Source organism: Mesocricetus auratus, unplaced genomic scaffold, assembly GCF_017639785.1.
Source record: "Mesocricetus auratus isolate SY011 unplaced genomic scaffold, BCM_Maur_2.0 Super-Scaffold_100007, whole genome shotgun sequence".
In the NCBI taxonomy this organism is placed as follows: domain Eukaryota; kingdom Metazoa; phylum Chordata; class Mammalia; order Rodentia; family Cricetidae; genus Mesocricetus; species Mesocricetus auratus.
Window position 1 is genome coordinate 51,352,699 of NW_024429191.1, and position 26,076 is coordinate 51,378,774.

The 26,076-nt window shown below is 51.5% G+C and overlaps 3 protein-coding genes across 10 annotated transcripts in view; 2 read left to right on the forward strand and 1 right to left on the reverse strand.

Moving 5' to 3' along the window:
- Positions 1 to 5,673: 5,673 nt before the first annotated feature.
- Ggt6 (gamma-glutamyltransferase 6) lies at positions 5,674 to 9,070 on the forward strand. The gene is made up of 4 exons (XM_040749085.1): positions 5,674 to 5,807; positions 6,542 to 6,744; positions 6,822 to 6,935; positions 7,174 to 9,070. The coding sequence occupies exons 1-4, from the start codon at positions 5,674 to 5,676 to the stop codon at positions 8,196 to 8,198; spliced, it is 1,476 nt and encodes a 491-aa protein (XP_040605019.1). The 3' UTR covers positions 8,199 to 9,070.
- A 1,724-nt stretch (positions 9,071 to 10,794) lies between these two features.
- Mybbp1a (MYB binding protein 1a) lies at positions 10,795 to 22,478 on the forward strand. 2 transcript variants are annotated; one of them, XM_013111692.3, is made up of 26 exons: positions 10,795 to 11,029; positions 11,133 to 11,228; positions 11,756 to 11,839; positions 11,932 to 12,006; positions 12,104 to 12,211; positions 12,805 to 12,983; positions 13,076 to 13,243; positions 13,348 to 13,465; positions 14,145 to 14,440; positions 14,664 to 14,774; positions 15,471 to 15,596; positions 15,758 to 15,925; positions 16,008 to 16,107; positions 17,708 to 17,804; positions 17,886 to 18,037; positions 18,218 to 18,304; positions 18,396 to 18,548; positions 18,625 to 18,798; positions 18,888 to 19,048; positions 19,491 to 19,722; positions 19,825 to 19,968; positions 20,054 to 20,122; positions 20,536 to 20,649; positions 20,857 to 20,958; positions 21,560 to 21,708; positions 21,796 to 22,478. In XM_013111692.3, exons 1-26 carry the CDS (start codon positions 10,838 to 10,840, stop codon positions 22,382 to 22,384), a joined length of 4,044 nt encoding a protein of 1,347 aa, XP_012967146.2. In that variant the 5' UTR covers positions 10,795 to 10,837; the 3' UTR covers positions 22,385 to 22,478. The 2 variants fall into 2 exon arrangements, with proteins under 2 accessions (XP_012967146.2, XP_005067498.2); XM_005067441.4 differs by having other exon boundaries at positions 19,837 to 19,968.
- Positions 22,479 to 22,630: 152 nt separating this feature from the next.
- Positions 22,631 to 26,076, reverse strand: part of Spns2 (sphingolipid transporter 2) — a 36,553-nt gene continuing 33,107 nt past the window's right edge. The window contains exons 10-13 of one of the 7 annotated variants that reach the window (XM_040749087.1): positions 25,330 to 25,428; positions 25,084 to 25,247; positions 24,539 to 24,730; positions 22,631 to 24,091 (exon numbers count right to left, since the gene is read on the reverse strand). In XM_040749087.1, coding sequence (XP_040605021.1) covers positions 23,626 to 24,091; positions 24,539 to 24,730; positions 25,084 to 25,247; positions 25,330 to 25,428 — 921 coding nt within the window. In that variant the 3' untranslated portion in view covers positions 22,631 to 23,625. Of the gene's footprint in view, positions 24,092 to 24,528; positions 24,731 to 25,083; positions 25,248 to 25,329; positions 25,429 to 26,076 lie in introns of all 7 variants that reach the window. The other 6 variants (XM_040749086.1, XM_040749090.1, XM_040749088.1 and 3 more) reach the window with 6 other exon arrangements.

The window sequence follows — 26,076 nt, forward strand, 5'->3', positions numbered from 1 at the left end:
CACACACACACACACACACACACACACACACACACACACACACACACACACACACACGGCTCGAGAAGACGCTGTACCAGCTCACCCGGGACTTGGGGTTGGCTGCCGGTTCCTCCTCCTGCCAGTCTCTGGGGAAACAAAAGCCACCAAGAAGAATCCAAGAACAGATAAACAAATCCGCCCCCCTCCCTCTCTCTCTCTGTCACTTTCCATTACCTGCTGCCTGCTCAAACAGAACAAAGAAAAAAAAATCACGAGTTTAGGGAAATTGGGCAATTTTCTTGGCCTGTTGTCTTTAAATTGTTGTTTATTTTCCTTGCACTTTTTGTTGTTGTTGTTGCTAGTTTTATTGTGGTCAATATGCACAGCACAAAATGTTTTGCTCTAACCACACAACAGTTCTAGAGAGCCCAGGATACTGCTGCCCTCGAGTTCTTTCTCCCCTTCACCAGACATGGAATCACCTTTCTGATCCCTCTCTCTTCTCTTCACTTCTCTTCACTTTCTGGATGGTGGCTCTGAAGTGCCTTCTCTAGAAGGTCGCCTGCTCAGAGGGACTTCTCGTCGACAGTCAGGTCCAAGTTCCACCCAAGCCAAGCCTCACTGTATGCCACTGCCATCTTGTGGCCAGTTTTCAAGTGGGTTAGCATTCCATTTTCAACTCTCACCTAGATAAAAGCAAAATCACCTTTGTAGGGAGATCTTCCTTCAGACAGAGAGGAGACCATAGAGGAGGCTGCCAGAAGCCCAAGAAACAGCTACTTCCACAGCGCTCATATCGAAAAGGAAGATGTAAGCCAGGCACGGTAGGGCACATCTGTAAACGCAGCCCTCGGGAAGCCAATACAAGAGGATCACAAGTTCAAGGCTATCATATGAGATCCTTTCTCAAAAGAATAAAGGAGGGGCTGAAGAGATGGCTCAGTGCTTAAGAGCACCGGCTGCTCTTCCAGAGGACCCGAGTTCAATTCCCAGCATCCATAAGGCAGCTCACAACTATCTGTAACTCCACTTCCAGGAGATCCAACATCATCACACAGATGCATATAAAACAGAGATAAACAAATTTAAAAAGATGGTTCAGCGGTTAAAAACACCCTGCTCTTGTAGAGGACCCTAGTTCAATTCCCAGCACCCATGATGGGTGATTCCTAACCACCGGTGACTCCAGTTCCAGGGTAACCTGACACCTCTGGCCTCCTCAGGCACCTGCACTTACATGTGCATACACACAGAGAGATATACATACATACACATAAAACAAAATAATAAAAACGAATCTTAAAATAAGTAGCTGGGCCAGATGGTGGTGGTGCACGCCTTTAATCCCAGCACTCAGGAGGCAGAGGCAGGTGGATCTCTGTGAGTTCGAGGCCAGGCTGGACCGACAGCCTCCAAAACAATTCAGAGAAACCCTGTCTCGTAAAACCAAAAATAAATAAATAAATAAATAAAATAAGTAGCTGGATAAGATGATTCAATGTATATGGAGACCTGAAGTCAACCCCAAGAATCCACGCAAATATGAGAGGAGAGACTGGTCAAAGTTATCTCTGACGCTGTGATGTGCACCTCCCCACATATGCATGTGCATATATACACAATAATAAATAAGAAAGAAAAGGCAAGGCTCACTGGCTGCTCTTCCTAAGGTTCTGAGTTCAATTCGCAGCAACCACATAATGGCTCACAACCATCTGTAATGAGATCTGTGCAGGCCAAACACTGTATACATAATAAAATCTTAGAAAGAAAGAAAGAAAAAAAGAAAGAAAGAAGGGAGGGAGGGAGGGAGGCAGGGAGGGAGGGAGGGAGGGAGAAAAGAAAGAGAGAAAGAAAGGGCGGCCGGGCGGTGGTGGCTCATGCTTTTAATCTCAGCACTTGAGAGGCAGAGGCAGGCAGATCTCTGTGAGTTCAAAGCCAGCCTGTTCCAGGACAAGTTCCAAAGCAATGCAGAGAAACCCTGTCTCGAAAGAAAAAGAAAAAAGGCTTTCTTTTGTATGTGTATGACTACTTTTCTTGTATGTGCATATGTGCACAATGAGTATGCCTGAGCATAACCTCTTAAGAATTATACTGGTTGTGAGCCACCATGTGGGTGCTAGGAACTGAACCCAGGTTCTCCACAGGAGCAAGTGCTCTTCACTTCTGGGCCTACTGACAGGGTCTCTGTACATGGCCCAGGCTGTCCTGGGTCTCACTCTGTAGATCAGGCTGGCCTCGAACTCACAGATGTCTGTCCGCCTCTGCCTCCCAAGTGCTGGGAGCAAGGGTTTGCACACCACAGTTGTCTATTTGGGAAGTTTTGAGACAAGATCTTATTATATAGCCCAGACTGACCATGAGCTCATAGCTTCCTATTCCAATCTTCTGAGTGCTGGAATAACAGACATGTATGAAAACATGGGAACAAACTTTTTTTCTGGAGCTCAGGGCCTTGTGCATGTGAAGCAGAATGCCCTCTGCCTTGTATTTACAACCACAGCTTGTTTTTGTTTGAGACAATGTCAAAGATAGCCCAGGCTGGCCTTGAACTACTGCCTCCACCTCCTCAGTACAGGGATTATACGTCTATGCTGCCATGCTTGACTTCCCAAGCTTACTTTGTTTTTATTTTAATTATGTGTACATGTGCATTTGGGTATGTGTATATGGGTTCAAGTGGGTAGATGTGTCCTCGGAAACCCAAAGAGGGTTTGACTCCCTAGAGCTAGCTGATGTGGGTCCTGGGAACTGAACTCAGGTTCTCTGCAAGAGCAGGTTATGCTGTTCTTAACCACTGAGCCCCTCAATTTGTTTCTTAACACACAGTCTATCTAAGTAACCATGACTAACTTTGCTCCTGAATACTCAGATTACAGGCATGTGGGACTGTACCCAGTATCTTTTTAAAAAACAATTTTTAAATGTATATTTAAAATGTTTTGCCTGTGTGTATGTATGTATGTGCAGTGCATGCCTGGTGCCCAATGAGTCGAAAAGAAGGCATCAGATGCCCTGGAAACGAAGTTATGGACAGTTGTGAGCCACCATTCAGGTGCTGGGAATCAAAGCCAGGTCATCTGCAAGAGCAGCAAGTGCTATTAACTGCTGAGCCACTGCTTTAGCCCCTATACTAGGATTTTAAAAAATTATGTATGCTTGGCTGGGAATAGTGGCACATGCCTTTAACCCCAGCACTTGGGAGGCAGAGGCAGGTGGATCTCTGAGTTCAAGGCCAGCCTGGTCTACAGAGTGAGTTTGGGACAGACAAGGCTACACAGAAAAGCACCTTGTCTCCAAAAAAAAAAAAAAAAAAAAAAAAAAAAGGAAAAAAGGAAGGAAGAAAGAAAAGAAACTATCTATGAAGTTCAATGGCAGCAAACACGTCCAGTGAGTGTTGCAAAGACTTGATCCCTTTATGAATTTTGTATAGACAATGTGTAGAAATGACAGCTAGTGGGCACCATATGGGACAGTGGTGGTTTAACATGTTACAAACACCTTAACAAGCTAGGCAGTGGTGGCACACACCTTTAATCCCAGCACTCGGGACGTAGAGGCAGGCGGATCTCTGTGAGTTTTGAGGTCAGCTTGGTTTACAGAGTGAGTTCCAAGACAGGCTCCAAAGCCACGGAGAAACCCTGTCTCAAGAAAAAAAAAAAAAAAAAAGAAAGACTAGCTTTAACAAATAAAAACAATGGCGCCGGGTGGCGGTGGTGGTGACGGTGGCAGCGGCGGCGGCGGCACACGCCTTTAGTCCCAGCACTCGGGAGGCAGAGGCAGGCGGATCTCTGTGAGTTCAAGGCCCGGCTGGACGGATAGCCTCCAAAACAATACAGAGAAACCCTGTCTCGTAAAAACCAAAAAAAAAAAAAAATGGCTGTCTAAAATTAAGTTACTTATATATTTTTCTGGGTTTTTTTTTTTTTTTTTTTAGTTTTTTTGAGACAGGGTTTCACTCTGTAACTCTGGCTGTCCTAGAACTCATTCTGTAGATCAGGCTGGCTTTCAACTCAAAGAGATCCGCCTGCCTCTGTTTCCCGAGTGCTGGGATTAAAGGTGTGCCACCACTGCCCAGTATTCATTTATATTTTAATATTAAACTTTTAATTAATTAGATCAGGCATGGTGATGCATGCCTATAATCCCAGCTTTGAGGAGATAAAGGCAGGGGGATTAGAAATTCAAGGCCATCCTCCCTTAGCTGAGGGACACCTGGGCCACATGAAACCCTGTCTCAAAAAAAAAAAAAAAAAAAAGAAGGACCACTGAGATGGCTCCGTGGATAACGCTGCTGGTTGTCAAGCCTGCCCACTTCAGTTTGTCACCTGGATCCAGATGATGGAAGGAGAAAACCAACCCCACAAGTTGTCCTCAAACAAACAAACAAAAACTCAAAAAACCTTTTAGTGGTGGCGCACGCCTTTAATCCCAGCACTCGGGAGGCAGAGGCAGGCGGATTTCTGTGAGTTCGAGGCCAACCTGGTCTACAAAGTGAGTTTCAGGACAGCCTCCAAAGCCACAGAGAAACCCTGTCTCGAAAAACAAAAAAACAAAAACAAAAACAAAAAAAACCTTTTAATTTACTAAACATTAGTAATAGTCTTAAAAAAAAAAGGCCTTTAATCCCTGCACTGGGAAGCAGAGGAAAGTGAATCTCTGTGAGTTAAAGGCCAGCCTGGTCTACGTAGTGATTTCTAGTACAGCCAGAGCTATGTAGACCCTGTCCCAGAAATAAGAAATAAAGAAGGACAGGAGGAAGGCAGGCAGGCAGGCAGGCAGATATCTCCAGCTTCCCAGATGCCCTGTTCCTAGTCCCTACTTCAGCCATATTCTGACTCTACTAGTCCTGCTGGTTTTAAGCCTTGCTTAAAACACACATTGTGTGCCCTTCCCTGGCTGGCCTCGTTCAATCACAGTGTACATGAATCAGAGGATTCATGTACAATATTACACATGACTGTAACTTGCTATTTCTTTCTGCTATAGATACCCCATTGACTGAATAATGCCTGGCATGGTTCATTTTCCCGACAATGGGTGTTTGAGTAGTTTCCCCTTTGGGACTGTTGCAAATAGCACTGTTTTTCCCTGGAACACATCCTTGTTGTGAATTCCAGTGAGAAGGAATTGGAACCATGTTTCCCCACAGATGTCTCTAATGCCGCCTACTGGACTAGAGCCACATGACATTTCCAGGGGTGGCCTTCAAAAGAGTTGTCAAAAGATCTCACTATAGCATAAGACTGGACCATGACCCTACCTGGAAGACACACCCCTGACAATATAACCTGGTTTGTGTTGCTAAGCCACCACCCAAGCCACCCTTGTACTTCTAGTTCTAATTCATGTCCATGATCCCTAGAGACCTGAGTAGGTTAGGGATGTCAAAGGTTAAGAGGGAGTGTCCCCCACCCCATGGTCTACAGTTATAGTGTTGAGCTCATCCTAGACCTGGATAAACTGTGACCCCTGTGTGGCAGCTGCTTGGGTAACCTTTATGAGAACCTCGTATGCCCTGATGAGGCAGGCTCATAGCAGCCTCCCCAGCCCCGCCCTGCCCAGACCTGTTCTCTGTTTCACCACCTCCCTTCCCCAAGGCCACACAGCAGCAGCCACAGCCTGCTTACCTACCTACCTGGCAGTCTCAACTGCCAGGGCTCTCAGCAGAGACCTGGGGCAGCACAGGCCATGGATGCCACCACAGAGGCTGTAATCTACCACAAGCTGCAACTCTGGGAGCCTGGCATGGAGTCGGAGGAGGAGGAGGAAGAAATAGCAGAGCCACTGGTCCTCTCCCTAAGGAGATCCCAAAATATCCCCCGGTGAGTCATCAAAGGGCCTGGGAACCCCATAATTCAGTCTAGAAGGCTGGCAAGGTCCTCTCTCTGGATACCCTAAGCTGGGTCAGGCAATCCCATACTCGGCTGAGCTCCAGGGACTTTCTAAATGAGTGGGGGGGGGGGGCTCTAGACTGCAGACCCAACCTGGGACTGAAGCAGTTAATCAAAAGTCTGTATGTGTATCTGAAGGGACATTTGTATCAAGCCGGTCCCTATCCTGTCCCAGCTCTGCCAGCCTCACCCCCCCCCATGCCATAGCACCTGCTAGGCAGGTTGGGACCTGGCTACGCCTGGCTGAGCCGTGCTCAGCCTCCTCTCTCCCTCCTGTATGCCAAGCCCCTTCCAGGCCTCTTTCTGACTGGCCTCTGCGTCCACCAGATCTTCTGTAGACACTCCCTCCAAGTCAGCCTCAGTTTCTCCAACTTTTTCCTACTTCTGTGTTTTTGCCAATGCAGTGCCCTGGGCCTGGAAAAATCAATCTCTCTCTCTGTCTCTCTCTGTCTCTGTCTGTCTCTCTCTGTCTCTCTCTGTCTCTCTCTCTCTCTCTCTCTCTCTCTCTCTCTCTCTCTCTCTCTCTCTCTCTCTCTCTCTCTCTCTCCTTAGCCAGCTTATACTCTTGCGAAATCAAACCTTTTGGGGAAACATTCCTTGGTTCCTCTTGGGGTTCTTGGGTACCCCTCCACCCCATCCCTGGCTCAAGACACCCCTTCCTGCAGGAACAAGGTTGGTGGGCTGCCAGGAGCCTGGGCCCGCCTGCTTGCAAGCCTGCTGCTGCTAGCTGTTAGCAGCTCCCTGGCTCTGAGGCAGCTGCACAATAGGGACAGTCCAAAAGGAAACCTGGGCTCTGCAGCCCCTCCAGCCAGCCGACACTCCCATAACCCTGGTGTGTACCACCATGGAGCCATTATCAGCCCTGCAGGTCAGTGCTTGGGAAGGGGCTGGGGGTCAATGGTCCAGGGTGCCTCCCCATCACACGCGGCCCTTTTCTTACTGCAGCCACGTGTTCTCAGCTGGGTCAAGAGCTACTTGTCGATGGGGGGAACGTCGTGGATGCTGGAGTTGGAGCAGCTTTGTGTCTGGCAGTAGTACATCCTCATGCAACAGGGCTAGGTTAGTGGGATCTGTGGGCCCTGGACAGAGGCTCCAACCTGGGACCTAATCAGTGACCATTACCCCAAGGCTAGCTAGTGAGAAGGGCATAGTGTCTGAGCACCAGGCCTGGTCTTGGGTGATTTTTGACACCAGGTTTGTCAGTAATTCCTGATTCTCCACCTGGGACGGCGGGAGGATCCTGACCTTGATCCCGGCCAGTGCCTCTGACCCGTGTGGTCTCGTTGTCTCCCAACAGGTGCCATGTTCTGGGGCCTCTTCTACAACAGCTCCTCGGGAAATGCAACTGCCCTGACAGCAGGCCCAGCCCGAACCCTGGCTCCTGGCCTGGGGCTGCCCACAGCACTGCCTGCCCTTTATTTGCTTCACACACACTTCGGCCACCTGCCCTGGCCACACCTCCTGGCCAAGCCTGCCATGCTGGCTCAAAACGGCTTTGAGGTAGATGCACCCCTGGCAAATGCACTAGCAGCCCAGGGCACAAAGGGGCTCTGTCCACTCTTCTGCCATACCAACGGGACTCTACTGGGTCTTGGGGCTCAAGCCACCAACCCCAGCCTGGCATCTGTGTTGCACCGGGCGGCCCTGGCCTCCAGTCCAGATCTTGCTGGGGATGCCTTGCTGAGTCTGCTGGTCAGAGACCTGGGGCTAGAAGAGGCCCCTACTCAGCCCGTGCCCTCCCTAGAGCCTGCACTGCAGCTTTCCATGCCACAGGGTGTCCTCTTTACTACTCCTGGTCCCTCAGCTGGCCCAGAACTTCTGGAACTGCTGGAGTCCGCCCTTCACTCCAGGACACCCAGTCCTACTTCCTGTCTATCTCTCCTGCAAACGGCCATGACCTCAGTGGATAGCGCCCTCGCCACCGTGGACAGCAGTGGTTCTATGCTCCTTCTAACCTCTTCAATCAACAGCTCCTTTGGTTCTGGACACCTGTCCCCAAGCACTGGTGTTCTGCTCAGCAACCTGGTGGCCAGATCTGAACCCAGTGCCTGGGCCTGCCCACTCATTCTCCGTGGTAGCCTGGATGACACAGAAGCCGATATGTTGGGGCTACTGGCTTCAGGGACACTCAGTGGGGCCAAAGCAATGACTTGCACCTTGCTCAATCATCTGGCAGCACCCCAAATCCCTCAAGCTCAACAAAGATCCACAGAAAGGCCTGGAGTCTGTGGTCAAGGGAACCTACTCCAGGTTGTAGTTCATGCAGAACATGCCCATGTCTCCAGTGTCCCCAGTGGCTGCTGCCCCTTCCAGGGGTATTAACAGAAGGACAGAGTCTGGAGAGGGCAGAGTTGTTTGGAACCTGAGTGCCAAAACAGATGAGGCCTAGCAGCAATGAGTGTATAAAGAGAATGTACCCGTGATGGGTTCGATGCTCCATCAGCCCGTCCTCCAGCGTGTTCTGTCACCTGGATCTAGCTCTGGCATCCAGGGCTAGTCCACCCATGTTTCCTAGTACCCACACTGATGGAATTGTTCAGGGTTTTCTATCAGATAAGGACCTAGAGGATGATGGAAAAGAGACTGAGTGCAACTCACCTTCAGGAAAGTCCAGTGGAGGGTTGTCAGCCCCTGGCTGTCTTTGGGCAGGGTGGACAGCACCATCTTCCATTGGACCATTCCCTGCTGATCTTTATCAGTTGGGATGGAAACGTATAAAGTCCAACTCTCCCAGGAACCAAGTGCCATTCCTGTGTTTTGGTTAACTTTCCCATTACCCTTTGAGATCTCTAATGCCAAGGCAGCATCCACCATGTGCAACGCAAATGATGAATGGCAGACGCAGGTGGAGCCTGGACTGGTGTCTTTCAACTTTCCCCTGCTCCACCCACCCTCTGCCTCCTGGGGATCCACCTGTGCAAGGTAAATCTTATTCCACTCGTAGAACAGAAGGCAGAGCAGAGAAGGGTTGGGACAGTGAGTGAGAGGTGCTGCTCGTTACAAAAGGGCTGAAACCGGTTTGGCCATGACCTTCCCTCTAGGATTGAGATCTCTGGGCTATAACCCTCTAGAAATAGCTCCTCAGGCCAAGGGCAACGACAGCCAATAGACTTCCCCTACCTGACAAAGTAAAGGGCAATTCTGATGTAATGTTTTGAGGGTTTAATTTTTTAATTAAATATTTTTTTATTTTATATGAGTGTTTTGACTTCATATGTGTATGCAAACCACATGCATCTTGTGTCTGGAACTGGGGGTACAGTTCTGAACTGCTATATGGGTGCTGGGAACTGAACTTAGGTCCTTGGCAAGAGTAGTAAGTGCTCTTAAACAATGAGCCATCTCCCTGGCCCCTATAATTTGTTTTTTTGTTTGTTTGTTTGTTTTTGGTTTTTACGAGACAGGGTTTCTCTGTATTGTTTTGAAGGCTATCGGTCCAGCCCGGCCTCGAACTCACAGAGATCCGCCTGCCTCTGCCTCCTGAGTGCTGGGATTAAAGGCGTGCGCCACCACCGCCCGGCTTTGTTTTTTTTTTTTTTAAGGCATCGTCTCACTATGTAATCCAGTCTGACCCAGGCACATGGACCACCAACACACTCAGCTAATTGTTTTGTTGAGTCGGAGATCAAATTTAGAGCCTCAGCACACTTGGCAGGTGCTCTACTACTGCTCCATATCCCCAGTCCCAAGCCAGTAGAACTCTTGATTATACCACCTCCATCTCTGTCTCAAACAAAACACCCCTAGGTTCAATCATTTCACTATCTACTCAACTATCTTAGCTTCTTAGCCTGGTGTCCTCTCTACTTATCTTCTCCTTTGACCCAGTTCATCAGCCGCCACCATGACCAGCTCAAGATTAGCCCAGGTCTGCCGACTACTACTCCTCCAGCCCAATTCACTCTGTCTCTGTACTCACAGCCACAGGCCATGCCCACTCAGCCAACAGTTGATCTTTTAAAAATGCAAATCCGATGTAAATCTTTCCCTGCACTCTCAGAAGAAAGCCTGAACTTTTGACCCTGGCCTGGGGTCCTAAACAACCTTGCTCTCCCTTCCTGGCACCCGCGTCCCTGTGCCCTCATTGGCCTCACTCTCTCTCTGGAGAAGAGGGGCCTTTGTGGAAGCAATGTCCTTGGCCTGCTCCTTTTGTTTTCTCCCCAGGAGGATAGTTGAGTCCATCTTGTCCCTCAGCTGTCAACCCACATGTCACAGTTTCGTTATAGTCACATCGAGTGTATCTTGGGATCTATTGAATTTTCTTCTTCTTCTTTTTTTTTTTTTTTTTTTTTTTTTTTGGTTTTTTTCGAGACAGGGTTTCTCTGTATTGTTTTGGAGGCTGTCCTGGAACTCGCTCTGTAGACCAGGCTGGCTTCGAACTCACAGAGATCCACCTGCCTCTACCTCCCAAGTGCTGGGATTAAAGGCGTGCGCCACCAACGCCCGGCTGAATTTTCTTCTTAATTACCAGGGCAAACAGGAGATGTTCTGACATTTTTAATATTTATAGGGCTCTGCTCCTTACAGTCCATATTGTCATCATAATTATCGTTTTAAATGTATTTGGCTATTTGTTCATCAACGATCTCCTCCCACAAGAAAGGAAGTCCTCAGAAGTCGTGGCTTTGTGCCCGAACGGAATAGGGGCTGTACGGGTATCACGGAATGGCTGGCGAGCAGATGGAGGTCTGGGAGGAGGCCGTACTTTTCAGTGGATTTGTTTGAGCCGCGGGCCGTCGAGAACGCATCCGGCGTAAAGAAAGGTATCAAAGCAGCAGACACCCGACAAGCGGGTGTGAGCACCGGACGCTGCTCCACCCACAGCCAGGCCGGAAAGGCGGGACTTCCCGCCTCCACCTCCCGACCGGCCAGGCCCCGCCCCCAGCCGGCCGGCTCAGTGCGCACGCGCCGGGACCTGACCTGGAAGAGACCGTCTTCCGAGCCCACGTGTTTCGTGTAGCATGGCGGAGATGAAGAGCCCCGCGAAAGCTGAAACTGCGTCTCCCACAGAAGCGGCGCAAGATGAACGCCGCGGCCTGCTGGAGCACAGCCGCGAGTTCTTGGACTTCTTCTGGGACATCGCGAAGCCGGAGCAGGAAACGCGGCTCCAGGCCACGGAGAAGCTGCTGGAGTACTTGCGCACCAGGCCGAGTGTATGATGGCGGGGCCCGGACGCAGTCGTGGCTCTAGATGCAAGGGGGCAGGGGCGGGCCCTCAGGTCACTGTTGAACACGAGGGATGCTCTTGGTTCCACAGGGTTCAGAGATGAACTACGCCCTGAAGCGTCTGATCACTGGGCTTGGGGTGGGCCGAGAAACGGCTCGGCCCTGCTACAGTCTGGCGCTGGCACAGGTGAGGTGGTAAGGGCTCAGCCACACCGAGCAAAAAGGTGGGGTGTAAGGATTGGGGGCACCGCAGCTGGTGGGTAAGGAGAAATCCGAGAGGCTTCTTAAGTTTATTTCTGATACGTGTTTAGCAGACGTATTTGCTACAGTTATTGGAAGTAGTGAACTTTGAGGTTGGCTTCTGGAAGGCTGGGACCCCTCTCTAGGTTAGGAACACAACTCAGAAATTTGTATAACAGAGCAGTGAAGACTCTCGCCCTTAGGGTCGACCTCGAGGCGTCTTGGAGCAGGCTGTGTGGGTAGGATGGGTGTTTCAGGAGGTAAACATGAGCAGTCTAGGCTTTCAGAAGCCCTGGTGGAGATGGGGCTCGGCGCAAGATTTGGTCCAATGAAAGCAGCAGATTATCCTTACCACTTGTGAGAGATGGGAGTGACGGAGACTATGCCGAGGGAAAGCTGAAGAAGGGGAGTTGACTTGCTCTAATGTCACTTCCCTGGGCCACTCCTCTGAGCTCCTTCTGGTTTTGCTGGCAGCTGTTGCAGTCTTTTGAAGACATCCCTTTGTGCAGCATCCTGGATCAGGTGCAAGAAAAATACAATCTGCAAACCGTGAACAAGGTGAGTGTGGTCCCAGACAGACTAGCCCGCCCCTGAAACACGTGCGGATGAGGCGATGGATCCTCCTACAGGCATTTGGGATCTTTTTCTAGGGGATGAGGAGACCTGCTGTCTTTGCAAACCTGTTTGGAGTGCTAGCTCTCTTCCAGTCAGGCCGCCTGGTGAAGGTAAGAGCTTTGGGTACCGGAGGCAAGGGGGCTGGGGTGGTAGGGAGCAGACAGTAGTGTGCCCTCTTCACACTCTGCCGTTTTCTGTGGGTGCTAGGACCAGGAGGCCCTGATGAAGTCAGTGAAATTGCTGAAGATCCTGTCCCATCACTACAACCACTTACAGGGGCAGCCAGTGAAGGTCCTGGTGGACATCCTCTCCCAGGTAAGGGGTCTGTCATAGATCATGATGTCTGGTTTTGGAAACATTAAGAAGAGTTGGGTTAGAACGTAAGAACACCATACAACTGGTATAAAGAGCTGTGAAGATAGTTTTGGTTTCCTTCCCCCCCCCATCAAATATCTTAAATCCTGCCCGCCTTTGAGGTTCACAGCATATCTCCATTCAGTTAGGCATTTCGCTCCATAGCTAGCTCTCTATTGTGGTTTCTGCGTTTGTCAATGCATGTGCCATAGTTATTTTGATCAAGCCTGGGTCTGCACTGTCCTACTTGGGAGACCGAGGCAGGTTCACATTTAGAATCATTTGCTACTAGTTCATCCCTGTTTGGGCCTTCTTGCACAAATAGAGAAGGACCAGAATTCAAGTTGCAGTTGCTCTAAAAAACAAAAGGAATAGTTTTAAATATATAGCTCCAGGACAGTTAGCTATATGCCAGGGATGGGTAGCCATCACTTACTTATGGGCCTGACAGTTGACTGACTGGAGCTGTAGCAAAAGCCCATGGGTAGAATAAGACCCAGAGGGAAACAAAGGTGCTAATAGAGCCACCCTTTCCCCCTGTGTTCCCACTCCAGGTCCCAGAGTCCATGTTCCAGGAGATCCTGCCCAAGATCCTCAAGGGCGGTGACTTGAAAGTGGTCCTCAGCTCCCCTAAGCACCTGGAGCTCTTCCTCTTGGCTCAGCAGAGGGTGCCAGCGAAACTTGAGTCACTGATGGGCTCGGTTGACCTGTTCTCAGAAGAGAATATTCCCAGGTTTGAGGAGAGAGTGGGTAGGCTCACCCCTGGGGGTGTCCTGAACCCTGGACCTCTAGGCAGTGTTGACTGAGTCGTCCCCACCCCCATAGTCTGGTGAATGTGCTGAAGACAGCAGCCAACTCTGTGAGGAAGGAGCATATACTGCCCGAAGTGGCCCTGGACCTGCTCCGCCTGGCACTTAAGGAGAATAAATTCACACTGTTCTGGAAGGAGGTTTTGGAACAGAGACTGCTGAACAAGCCCTGCTGGTCAGCCAGGTGTGTGTGACTCTTAACACCCACTCCAGTCTGGGTGGGTTGTGTCCTGAAGCCCGCCCCAAAGAACAGGGTCACTGACCAGGCTCTGTCCCAACCCTCCTTAGCTACATGTGTTTCCGCCTGCTGGGTGCATCGCTGCCCCTGCTGTCAGAAGAGCAGCTGCGCCTGGTGATGCGGGGAGACTTGATCCGCCATTTTGGGGAGCATATGGTCATTTCTAAGGTAGGTGTCACCCCATGTGGTTCAGCACACTCAAAAGGGCAGACAGTGTTTGTCCTCTGAAGATACATGGCAGGACTGGGGGCCGTACGAGAGTCTGAGCAGTGATCAGGCCCTTTGTCCTGAGGCCCACTCACTCACCATCAGGCCCAACCAACCCTCTACCCGGAACTCTGCTGGGTCACATTGATGAGATAGTTATTGTCCCCAGTATGCTCTGCAATCATGTGCCTGGTAATCATTAAATGTGCCTGTCGTCTGTATGACAATGATAGCTGGGGCCCAGTGCAAAGGGTTGTCATAAGCAAACTAGTAACCTGGTGCATGGCGTATGGCAATCACATGGCGTAGGTGTGATTTGAGTCCCATCATGACACGACTAGGTACTGATCTATCAGGATTTGAACACAGGTTCCCCTCATGCCACATCACATTAGGAAAATATCTTGTCCTCAATCTTCCGAAGCAAAATTTCCTCAACCTTCTTGAGCTGGGGTGTAGGAATTTGAGGGGTAAAAGATTGGAGAGGCCTTGATGGAGCTATGGCAACATTAGACTCAGCCCTGCTGTGGACTTGGGGGGGGGGGTTCCTAGCTCTGGGTTTAACCTAGAAAGGGAGAGGGAGCAAGGTGGTAATGTTCTCTTCACACTGGTCACCTGACCTCATGCTCATCCCTTGCAGCCCCAAAACCTGTTCAAGATCATCCCAGAGATAAGTACATATGTGAGTACCTTCCTAGAAGGGTGCCAGGATGACCCTAAGCGGCAGTTTGCCATGATGGTGGCCTTCACATCCATCACCAACCAAGGTCTCCCTGTCATGCCTACCTTCTGGCGTGTCACACGGGTATTGAGTAGTGAAGCCGTGCAGAGCTATGTGGCCTGGCTGCGGGACATGTTCCTCCAGCCTGACCTGGACTCCTTGGTTGACTTCAGCACTGCCAACCAGAAGAGAGTGCAGGATGCTTCACTTACTGTGTGAGTAGACAGTGGCAGAGCACCCAGAACCCAAACCCCTGAGTGGTGTGGCTCTGAACTAGAGTGCGGAGGGGAGGCAAATTAGCTCTGGAAGGTGCCATGGTGTTTCCTGATTGGTGTTGGGAGGTTGGGGTGGAGTGTGAGTGGTCCTGCCACAATGGGGCAAAGGAGCACCCTGCTTTTATTGTCATTTTGACTCATGTGACCTGCTTATGCTCCCCAGGCCAGAGCGATCTGTATTCCGTCTCCGGAAGTGGATCATCCACCGCCTGGTCAGCCTTGTGGAACATCTGCACCTGGAGAAAGATGATGCCGTGATCGAACAAGTAGCCAGGTATGTGAGGAACTAGCCTCCCCGTGGGTGGCGTGGCCATGGAACTAGGTCCATTGCTACCTGGTCCTTGTTTGTTCTTCCTGGAGCCAGAAGCCTTTAATCCCAGCACTCGGGAGGCAGAGGCAGGCGGACCTATATGAGTTCGAGACTAGCCTGGTCTACAGAGTGCCAGGATAGGCTCCAAAGCAATGCAGAGAAACCTGATCTTGGAAAAAAAATGTTAGTAGAAATAGGCCCAAGGGAATTTACAGTGTACCTTAGCCTGTGATGGAAAGAGACCTTGAAAGTTTAGAACCAGGCCAGGCGGTGGTGGTGCACGCCTTTAATCCCAGCACTTGGGAAGCAGAGACAGAATCTCTTGAGTTCCAGACCAGCCTGGTCTACAAGAGCTAGTTCTAGGACAGCCTCCAAAGCCACAGAGAATCCCTGTCTCGAAAAACCAAGGGAAAAAAGTGTAGAACCTGGGGACCCCCCAAAGGCTTGGTCTGTGGATTCTACAGGCAATCTTTTTTGCTAATCAGTATCTGCGAGCCTTTGCCCCACACTAGCCAGCATCTGTTGGATCTAGGGGAAAAGCTCTGGTTCTGCTGCTCCAACTCAGGTGACTCACCTGTGTTCAGAGGGTCAAACCAGAGAAGTGGCCTTACATGGTGTAGATGAGGGGGTCGAGCTGTGCCAATCCTGCTCTGCTCCCAGGTTTTGCTTCTTCCACGCCTTCTTTAAGACAAAGAAAGCCACTCCACAGATTCCAGAGACAAAGCAGCACTTCTCCTTCCCCTTGGACGATCGGAACCGAAGTGTCAATATTGGTGCCTTCTTCAGGTAGGCCTGCGCCACTTGGGAAATGGGGACACATGTTCCTTACTGAGCTGTGAGCAAGGTCAGAGAGCCTGGTGGGTCCAGGGGCGGGGGGCTGAACCCCAGGGTAGGCAGGGTGACTGGGTATGCTAGTGCAGTCTTATGAACCCTACCTCCTTTCCCAGCCTGCTACAGACCCTCAGTATGAAGTTTAGGCAGACACCAGACCTGGATGAAAGTGGGAAGCCCTGGGCTTACCGCCTGGTGCAGTTGGCAGACATGCTGTTGAACCATAGCCGCAACGTGACCATTGTGACACCCTTCACAGCACAGCAGCGCCAGGCCTGGGACCAGTAAGGGCATGGGATTTCTGGGGGGTGGAGGATGGTGCCCTGTCTGCCACTGGGACCTGTAAATGCCTTTGTCCTCCCCCAGGATGATGAGTACTCTGAAGGAACTAGAGGCCCGCTCCTCGGAGACCAGAGCTGTTGCCTTCCAGCACCTGCTGCTTCTGGTGGGCCTCCACCTCTTTAAGGTATTGTGGTCTACAGAGAAAGGGGCGTGGGGTTCTGAGGCACCATGGGACTACCCCTGCAGAGAGGCTTTGGGGGCAGTGGGAGATGGAGATTGAAGGTAGATTCCTTAACTTATACCCAGTCTTGCATACCAGCTTACTGTGCAGGGCTTCCATGTGTTTGCCAGGTACCAGAAGCAGAGTATCCTACCTCCAGTGGCTGAGATTGAGAGTCCACAGTCCCTCTTAGATGTGATTTACTGATCGGAAGTGATGGGCTATCCTTGAACTGCTGGTTTTAGATACAACTTGAAAACCGTTGGTTTTAACTAAATTTAAATGCATCTTACTGGGGATAACCTGGGTACCCAGAAAGCAGTCTTTTTTGTTTTGTTTTTCGAGACAGGGTTTCTCGAAAGTGCTGCCCCCTGCAGGAGGGAGGCCAGTCTGACACCCAGGACACTTAATGTATTAGTAGTCATTTGGAAATGGGGCCCAGGCTTTCATATGTAACCTCAAGGGCTTCTCTTTACCCCAAAGCAAGGAACAGTCATGCCTGAAGCTGGTGATGTCCCCAACAATGGGTCTGTGGCTTGTCACTGTTTCCTACTGTATCATATTCTGCAGTTTTTATGCTTCCTAGTCCTGGGCCTTCTAGAACCTCTCCCTCTTCCCACCCCCTCTTCTTATAAGAAGCTTTTTAAACATTTTAAAATTTATTTTGTGTGGTATTCTGTGCAAAGGTCAGAGGACAACTTGGGGGATTTAATTCTCCTGCTGTGTGGGTTGTAGATGTTGGGTTTGGCCACAGGTGCTGTTGCCCCCTTGGTTTATCTCGCTAGACCTCTGAGGCTCTTTTATCAAGACTGCTTCTGATCTTAATGGCCTGGGTATACAGGATTCTTGTTAGCAACAAGCCTGTGGTTTTCAGATACATGTCCCCATCCCCAGGCCCCTGCGCCTCTGAACTTGATTGGCAGAAGAAATTGCAATACAGGTTTGGCAGACCCATGGAAAAAAGGCACAGCCCAGTGGGCGGGTACCTAGCAGTTCTCAAAACCAGAGAGCTAGAGACTTGGGCTCCTGCCTCTCTACCCACAGCATTGTCAGGCAAAAGACTGCTTTCTGAGCCGGGCGTTGGTGGTGCACGCCTTCAATCCCTGCACTCAGGAGGCAGAGGCAGGCGGATCTTTGTGAGTTCGAGGTCTACAGAGTGAGTTCCAGGACAACCTCCAAAGCAATACAGAGAAACCCTGTCTCGAGAAACAAAACAAAAAGACTGCTTTCTGGGTACCCAGGTTATCCCCAGTAAGATGCATTTAAATTTAGTTAAAACTAATGGTTTTCAAGTTGTATCTAAAACCAGCAGTTCAAGGAGAGCCCAACTATGTGAGGTTGGCATTTGCTGGTCCTGTGGCCCTGGGTGTCCTTGTCAGCCTTGACTGTGACTGTCCATGAGGAACTTGGGTTCTATGATCTCATGACTGTGTACACGGCGTGAAAAGGCTCTTGGGCAGCTCCCAGGTGCTCATTCTGAATGGGGAGAGTGACTGGTCAGCATAGGGCAGTGTCAGAACTCGGTTCCAGTTCCTTTCTGACTTCTGCCTTACCCTACCCACAGTCCCCTACAGAGAGTTGTGATGTCCTGAGTGACATCCAGACCTGCATCAAGAAAAGTACGGAGCAGAATCCCCGTCGATCACGTTCTAGAGCCAAAGGTGCGTCATTGCTCCTGGGGCAGACCGGGCAACCATGCTATCTTTATCCTGCTCAGCCTAAATCTGCTTTCCCACTTGTAGCTCCCCAGGAACCTGCATGGGTGGAGGTGATGGTGGAGATCTTGCTGTCTCTGCTGTCTCAGCCCAGCAACTTGATGCGCAAGGTGGTTCGGAACGTCTTTGGCCATATCTGTTCCCACCTTACTCCCCGCGGTCTGCAGCTAATCCTGGCTGTGAGTTGGGGCCTTTAGGGATACAGATTGTAAGATGGGTCTGCTGAGACGTAGTGGGAGTGTGTGACATCTTCCCCTGGGGTGGGGCCCTTGGCCAAGATAGAAGAGACTGCAGGAGTGACCTGAGGAAGGTAGGCGCTCGGGCAGCAAGTGCAGTGGTGGTCTGGGACTTCTCCTCAGGTGCTCAACCCTGAGACAAATGAGGATGAGGATGACAACGTGGTGGTCACTGATGATACCAATGAGAAGCAACCGAAGCATGGAGAGGTACTTAGTGAAGTGCAAGGTAGGGTGGGCAGCTGGAGGAAGTCACATGGTGTCATTGAGAAGGTGTAACTTGCCTGCCTCCCACCCATAGGATGAGGACTCAGACAGTGAGGACAATAAAAACTCAGACAGTGATGTGGATAGCGAGGATGGAGCAGAGAGTGAAGAGGAGGACCGTGACAAGGATGTGGACCCAGGCTTTCGTCAGCAGCTGATGGAAGTGCTACAAGCTGGGAATGCACTGGTGAGCAGGCACCAGGGGAGAGGGCTTTTGTCCACCTACCTGAGGCTAGACTGATGGCTGTGCTTCTGTACCTCAGGGTGGAGTGGACAGTGAGGAGGAGGAGGAGGAGCTTGGGGATGAGGCTATGATGGCCCTGGACCAGAACCTGGCCAGCCTATTTGCAGAGCAAAAGCTGCGCATCCGGGCCCGGCAAGAGGAGAAGAACAAGCTGCAGAAGGAGAAGCAGCTCCGCAGGGACTTCCAAATCCGAGTGAGTGTGCAAGTGGCTGCCAGGCACCCTGAGCTGCTCCTGCCCCTCTGTGCTCCTGCTTGGGCTGACTCCCAGTCTTGTGGCCACAGGTACTGGACCTGATTGAAGTGCTGGTGACCAAGCAGCCTGAGCACCCCCTGATCCTGGAGCTGCTTGAGCCGCTGCTGAGCATCATCCAGCGCAGCATGCGCAGCAAAGGCTCCACCAAGCAGGAGCAAGACCTCCTGCACAAGACCGCCCGCATCTTCATGTGAGTGCACATTTCCCTGGGCAGCACGTCACCCCTGACTGATCCTTCCAATTCTTCATGCTCCCTGTGCATAGAGCGGGGATCCCGTCCCAGCCAGTAGTGTGGTAGTTGGCAATTCTGACAAGAGGGTAGGGCTGTCTCACAGAACACTTTGCCAGTCCAGACCACCTATTGACTGGTCCTTGCCCCTGCTTTGTCCATATCCCTGAGCACATAGAACTTAGTCTTGCCTTACAGAGTCTGAGGCCACTGTCCCACAAAACAGGTACAGACAAGAGAGGTGGGCCAGATCAGAGGTGCTTGGCCCCTGGGTCAAGTCTGTGTCCGTCTCTTAAGTCAGTTTTCTAACCTATGCAATGGTACTTGGGGCTGCTCTTCTTGCTGGGCAATGCAGAGCAAGGTGGAGAGCACCTTTTGACCAGCTTGCCCTGTCCACCCACAGGCACCATCTGTGCCGTGCCCGCCACTACTGCCACGAGGTGGGGCCCTGTGCAAAGAGTCTGCTTGCCCAGGTGGAGCGGCTTGTGCAGCAGGCTGGCAATCAGGCTGACGCTTCTCTCGCCCTTTACTACTTCAACGCCTCGCTGTACCTGCTGCGAGTCCTCAAGGGCAACACTGCTAAGAGATACCAGGATGGTCAGAATCTACCAGAAGCTGAACCCAAAGATTCAGAGGTGGGCCAGGGGCCAACCCAGGCAATTTCCAGAGGGCTTAAGCCAGCCTTTGCCCAGGATCCGGCTTCAGTCTTCTATGCCTTGCTCCCTGTCTCATAACAGGTTTCTCACCAGGTCCAGACTGCCAATTGCTTGGACTTGGATTTTGTGACCCGGGTGTACTCGGCAGCACTGGAGTCTTTCCTGACCAAGCGTAACAGCCCGCTTACTGTCCCCATGTTTCTCAGCCTCTTCTCTCGATACCCGGTAAGTGCAGGAGCCAGCCTGCCTCTTAGGAACCTTGCCCAGCCCAGTCACCAACTAATGGTCCCTGTCCTTCCTCAACCTCCAGGTAATCTGTAAGAACCTACTCCCTATCCTGGTCCAGCATGTGGCTGGCCCATTGAGGCCCCGGCATCAGGTAAGGTTCTGTCTGACTCTTGTGCAGCCCGCTCACTGGGGCCTAAGAGGCCTGCTTCACTGCCCTTGGCTATACTTGTGCTGCAATACTTGGTAGGCACAGAGGAATTTCAGGAGCCTTGCTGTCTGGCTTGAGACCTCCAACACTGCTAAGACCTCATCTCTGACATGCACAAGAGGGCACTCCCTGCCCACTTAGATGCTAGGGCTGTCAGGCAAGGTAGAGGGCACAGCATTAAGTTAGTAAGGGCCAGGGACCATTGCCTCTTCAGGTCTCAGCAGCCCTTTACCCATATACATAAGAAGAGGGGAACTGATGATTGTAAGCACAGTCTCCTAAGCTTGTGTTGTGTGCTTCCTGAGCCTTTACCTGGCATGCTGGGGCTCCTGCTGACTACATTCTCCTTAATGCAGGCTCAGGCGTGTCTGCTGCTTCAGAAGACCCTGTCTGCACGGGAGCTGAGAGTATGTTTTGAGGATCCTGAGTGGGAGCAGCTGATAGGCCAGGTCTTGGGAAAGGTCACCCAGGTAACAAATAGCTGTGAAGCTGCCACCCATGAACTCATCCCGGGTTTCCGGAAACCAGATTGCTTGGACCTTGAGGTTCCAGAGTGGGTGGTGTAAGCTAGCTAGTCCCCAGGGACATTTCCTCTCTCTGGGGCCACTACTATGTGAGGGATATAAAGGACCTTGGGCAGTTCTCAGGAATGCCTCAGTGTTGACCGTCTTCCATAGACCCTTCAGACACTTGGAGAAGCACAGAGCAAGGGGGAGCAGCAGAGGGAGTTCTCCGCCTTGGAGCTACTGAACGTTCTCTTCAAGACAGTCAATCATGAGGTAAGGCAGCCAGCCGCCTAAGAATTGGTGCCCTAGATGGAATCACCATCACATAAGGGTTCTGGAAGTGGTCCTTCCAGGGGGAGAATCTGGCCTTTTTAAGACTATGGTGCTACTGTGTTGACTTCAAAAGGTAGACAGCCACATCTGGACCTGGCAGACTGGGGGTGAGGCTGTGTCACCATGTGTCAGGAAACTAAAGTGAGATTTAGTGATAGTGAGACAAGCTAGAGATGATCCCAGGTGGGCAGCCATTTGGAAGGAGGCCAGGTTTCCAGGCAGGGAGGGGGGTGGTAAGGAAAGACCAGTAAGGAGTAAGAGTTACTCATAGGTAGAAGGTCAGGAAGCCGCTGGAAATGGGCATCTGTGTTCCCTAGTCTAGAATCACCCTTACAGGGGACTGCAGAGCTGAAGCAGCAGAGACCTGGGCTCTGGCTCTGGAAAGAGAAACGGAATGCTAGCGGCCTTGTTTCCTCCACAGTAGAGACTAGTGATTTAGAGACAGGAGTGGCTAAGGACCCAGGAGCAAGTGGAAGACCCCAAAGCTGGTGAGAGGGCATGTCACCACCACTGCTCCTCTAAGCCTGCCTTTCCTCTGCAGAAGCTGTCCGTGGACCTCACCTCTGTCTTGGGCCTGCTGCAGAGCAAGCAGCAGAAGCTGCAGCAGAGCTTGCAGCAGGGGAACCACTCTTCTGGCTCCAACCGCCTCTACGACCTCTACTGGCAGGCCATGAAGATGCTGGGAGTCCAGTATGTTCTGGGAGAGGGACCCACACCTCAGGAGGGCCAGTATTGCCTTCTCTCACTTCACTTCTGTGTTTTACTGCTTCCTTACAGACGTCCCAAGTCAGAAAAGAAGAATGTCAAGGATATTCCTAGCGACTCCCAGAGCCCCGTTAGTATGAAGCGGAAGAAAAAGGGATTCTTGCCTGAGACCAAGAAGCGAAAAAAACTTAAATCTGAGGACACCACACCAGGAAAGGATGCTACATCAGGGCAGGATGTAGTGTCAGCAGATGCCACACCTGCTGCTGGTGAAGGCCAACCCCCCAGCACAGGCAAGAAGAAAAGGAAGAGGGCGAAGGCCAGCACTCCATCCCAGGTGAATGGGGCACCTGTCACCAAGAGTCCAGCTCCCAACAACCCCACCCTAAGCCCCAGCACCCCTTTTAAGTCCCCAAAACTACAGAAGAAGAAAGAGAAGCTTTCACAGGTGAATGGAGCCACTCCTGTGTCCCCTATAGAACCTGAAGGCAAAAAGCATCACCAGAAGGCTCTTCCCACAAAGGAGGTCTTGAGAAAGTCCCCCCAGTCTGCCCTGCCACGAAAAAGGGCAAGACTGTCTCTGGTTAGCAGGAGCCCCAGCCTATTACAGAGTGGGGTCAAGAAAAGGAAAGTGGCCCGGAGGAAAGTGCAGACACCCTGAGTGTGGTGTGGTCTGTTTCCCCTCCCACCTTCAGTAGCCCAAGAGACTCCTATTTTTTCACCAATATTTTAATAAATATTGTCATGGTATATGATACCAGTCTGGCTTTGGGCAGTGATTCTATCACCAACTTTCCAGGGGCAGAGTCTGTCTACTACAGGCCTGGCCCTAGCTGTGTAGCCAGGCTCCGAGCTAAGGTACTCAGTTCTGCCCCTCCCCAGGGCTGTTCCAATGGAGAGCCACCAAAACATTTAAATAGGTTTATTTCTTCATTTACAAGAGGAATATATATTTGGCTTCTCTCTTAAGACTCTGAGATTCACAATCAGCAGCTCTAAAAAATAAAGGAGCGGTTCAGCTTCCGGAAGGAAGAGGAGGCAACACTTGGACCTGGTTCTTGTACAACAAGAAAACATCTCTGGGGCCCCTGCTGGGGTTAGGGTGAGGGCCAGGCTGGTCATAAGGGATAGCACCCTCTGCCCACCTACATCCAAACCCCCAGGGTGCTCCAGAGCTTGGGTGGAGTGGGTACCACTAACTAACACCACTGAAGCCACAGCCAGCAAGTGGGGGACAGCCACAGGACTGTTGTCTGAGCTGGTTCTAAAGTTTTCCTGACGGTTACAATGGTACCCCCAGGATCAGAGCCACCTTGGTCACAACGTGCAAGGAGTTGAAGCTAGGGAGTGTCCAGAGGTGACTAAGGTGGCTGCAGGGCAGTGAGGGGTTGTATGTGTGTGGGAATAGGGTGATCAAAGGCTGAGGTGAAGGCCTGGCCCCCCAAGGGTCAGTTGGGGTATAATACCTACAGGCACTGGTGGGCAATTTCCAGCAATTTCATACCTTAAGCCAAGAAGCAGTATGAACAACTGCTAGGTATAGCTTTCAGCAGCCAAATCTGACTCATTGAAAAGGTCATCCTGTAGGAGGGAATGGCTTCCAAGGGATGACAAGAGTTGAGGGGTAAGGTGAGGAAATAGCTTCTCACAGTCTCAGCCCCTGGTACAGGCCTGCCAGGGCTTTCACCCCTGGTGCTGCAGCTTCTGAAGGGGTGATCCCACCTGGAAGAACCTCCAGGCAAAGAACCAGCTGGAGACAGTATCCTCCAGGGTGACTATCTCAGCCAGGGAACACCCAGCAGTGGGTACCCAGCTCCATGTATCAGGCTGAATTTGATGGCCCCAAGGTCAGAGCTTAAGAATGGGAAAGTGATTCCCACACACCAGAGCTTTTGGGGGACCTCAGAACCAGAACTGAGGTCCTGAGACTTGAGCCATGTCTTCTGTGTACAGCCTAGGACTTGTTTCTTCAAAGCTGTGGAGGGTGCCTTGGAAGGCACGCAATGGAGGCAGCTCCAGCTCCTTGGCTCCACTGTCCAGGGAGGATAGGGGCTCCCTCGAGATCACATGAGCTAGGGGTGGGCCAGGCTTTCCCCAAATACCCACTGAAGGCTGGCTTCTCTCTTGGCCCTTCAGCCCCCAACCAGGGCTGTAACTGTGTCCAGCTGACTGGCTCCAGCGCACACAACCCTCTGTGTTAACGGAGGATGCAGCTTCTTCTTGGAGATAGGGCCACTCAGTTCTGCGCCAAAGAGGGTGGGTGCCCAGCTGTGAGTCACACGGGAAGTTTTGGGACAGTCCTGCAGGTCCAGGATGCTGGAGGACCTCTCCTAATCTAAACTGCAGATCAGTGCTGTCCCAACGGCACCTGTGGGAAGGACACCAGGTCAGAGGTGGAGCTTTGGGAACTGTTGCAAAGCTGGCTTCCTTAGCTTTCACCACCACTGTGGTATTAGGGGCTATGACCCAGGTTTTACATTGGCAGGAAGCTTTAACCTCCCAGGGATAGGCCACTGGGAAGGTCAGGGTGGGAACTGCACCCTGACACGTCTAGGATTTAGAGGAGAAAAGCAGGAGTTTCTGGCAAGATCCAGGGCTGACCTATGTTCCCAGTCATTCAAAGGGAAGGGAGGGAACTGATTTACTGGAAGAAGTCAGCTCCCAAAAATCCAGATTCCATGTCAACATCTCAGAAGGAAGAGGGCAGAACCAGGCACTGGGGAATCTGCTCAGGAAGGAGATGGCTTGGAAGGTATTTTGTTCCCTGTTCTTTTATGGCCACTCCCATGATAGGGCCTTCCTGACCTGCACTCACCATCTCAGACTTTCACGGATGCAGGCGGCATCACCAGCTGGTTCACCCTGAGGGAGAGACGGGCAGGGGTCAGGGTGGCACATCAGCGGGGATTGGGCCCAGGCACGGCTCTGGCACATCGCATCACTGGGGCCGGTAGACCGGAGGCGCTGGGCAGGGACCTCGTCAGCCCCAGGGGGAGGTGGGAAAGCCCAGGGGTAGGGAGAGAAGAGAGAAAGGAATAGACAAAAGAGGAGAAAGAAGTCAGAAAATGAGAGGAGAAGGGGATGGGACTCCCAACTCTAAAACCCTGTTAACTCCAGAGAAAACCCATGTGTAGGGCTACAGAAAGGTCTGGTATCTGCCAGCCTGGACCACCATGGGCTGGACCCATGACATGCTGGCTGGGGGCTTGAGAAGACTGAGCCAAGTGTTATAGAGATGGTCCTGGCCTCCAGGGGGTCACATAGCCCTAAGGGTACAAAGTAGCCCACTGTCTCCTCCACCCTAGTGTAAAAGAACTGTCACAGTCCCGGCTTCACAGTGCCCACCTCCACCCTACTCACTGCTGTTCAGCCTTGGCACGGTCGCTGAGGAAGAAGAGAGCAGTGGCAAGGAAGAACATGCCACCCAGGACCACAACAAAAGGGCACAGCATGAGGGCATAGCCCAGGCTCAGAAACTCCCAGAGTGGGGAGTCCTTGGTGCTCTGGCGGATTAGGTCCGAGATCTGTGGGAATTGGGGTACAGGTATGAGGACATGGCCATCTTCTGTGCCCCACCCCAGGCAAGCCCCCCCTTCAGCCACTCACAAAGCCAATGAGGTAGGGGCTTCCAGCATCCCCCAGCAGATGGGAGGTAAAGCTCTGCAGGGCCACAGCAGTGGCTCGTCGGGTGGGGATGACCACATACTGCAGGAGAAAGGGTGGGTCAGGCCACAAGGGCCAGGGCCATGGACTAGGCTCGCCCTGTGGCTATAACACTTCTGAAGCCCCCACAGTCTTAACTTCCTGCCTGGTAGATACTCCTCCCACCCAGCCCTATACTTCCCTCCCCAGCATGTAGGAATGGCTGCTTTTCTCTACTCCATCTGTCCCTCCTATCTGGAGTCTTGAAGCCTTCACATACAGCTCAGTCCCTGTCACCCCAATGGCCCTGACAGGCCCAGACCTCAGTCTCAGTGATGGGGATCTGTACCTCCCTCCCCACCACACTCAGCCACAGAGCACAACTTCAGTACAAGTTGGCACAGGTCCTCCAAAGCCAGAGTTCTTGGAGCATGGAGGAACTGAGTTAAAAAGCCCAGAGGAACTTTTTCTTTTTTTCTTTCTTTTTTAAAGATAAGGCCTTAGTGCTTAACCCAGGCTGACCTCAACATGCTATGCTTCTGGAGAGAACCCTAGTCTCTGAGGGATCACGTGTGGAGTTGTGCAACTCTGAACGTAGGATTCTAGCCTCTAGGCTTCCTGCCCTCCCTTTCTATAAGCTAAACAAAACACCTGTCTTGTTCCCTTCCATGAGGACTCAGCAAGCCTGAGGCTGGCTGAGGTGGAGAGGAT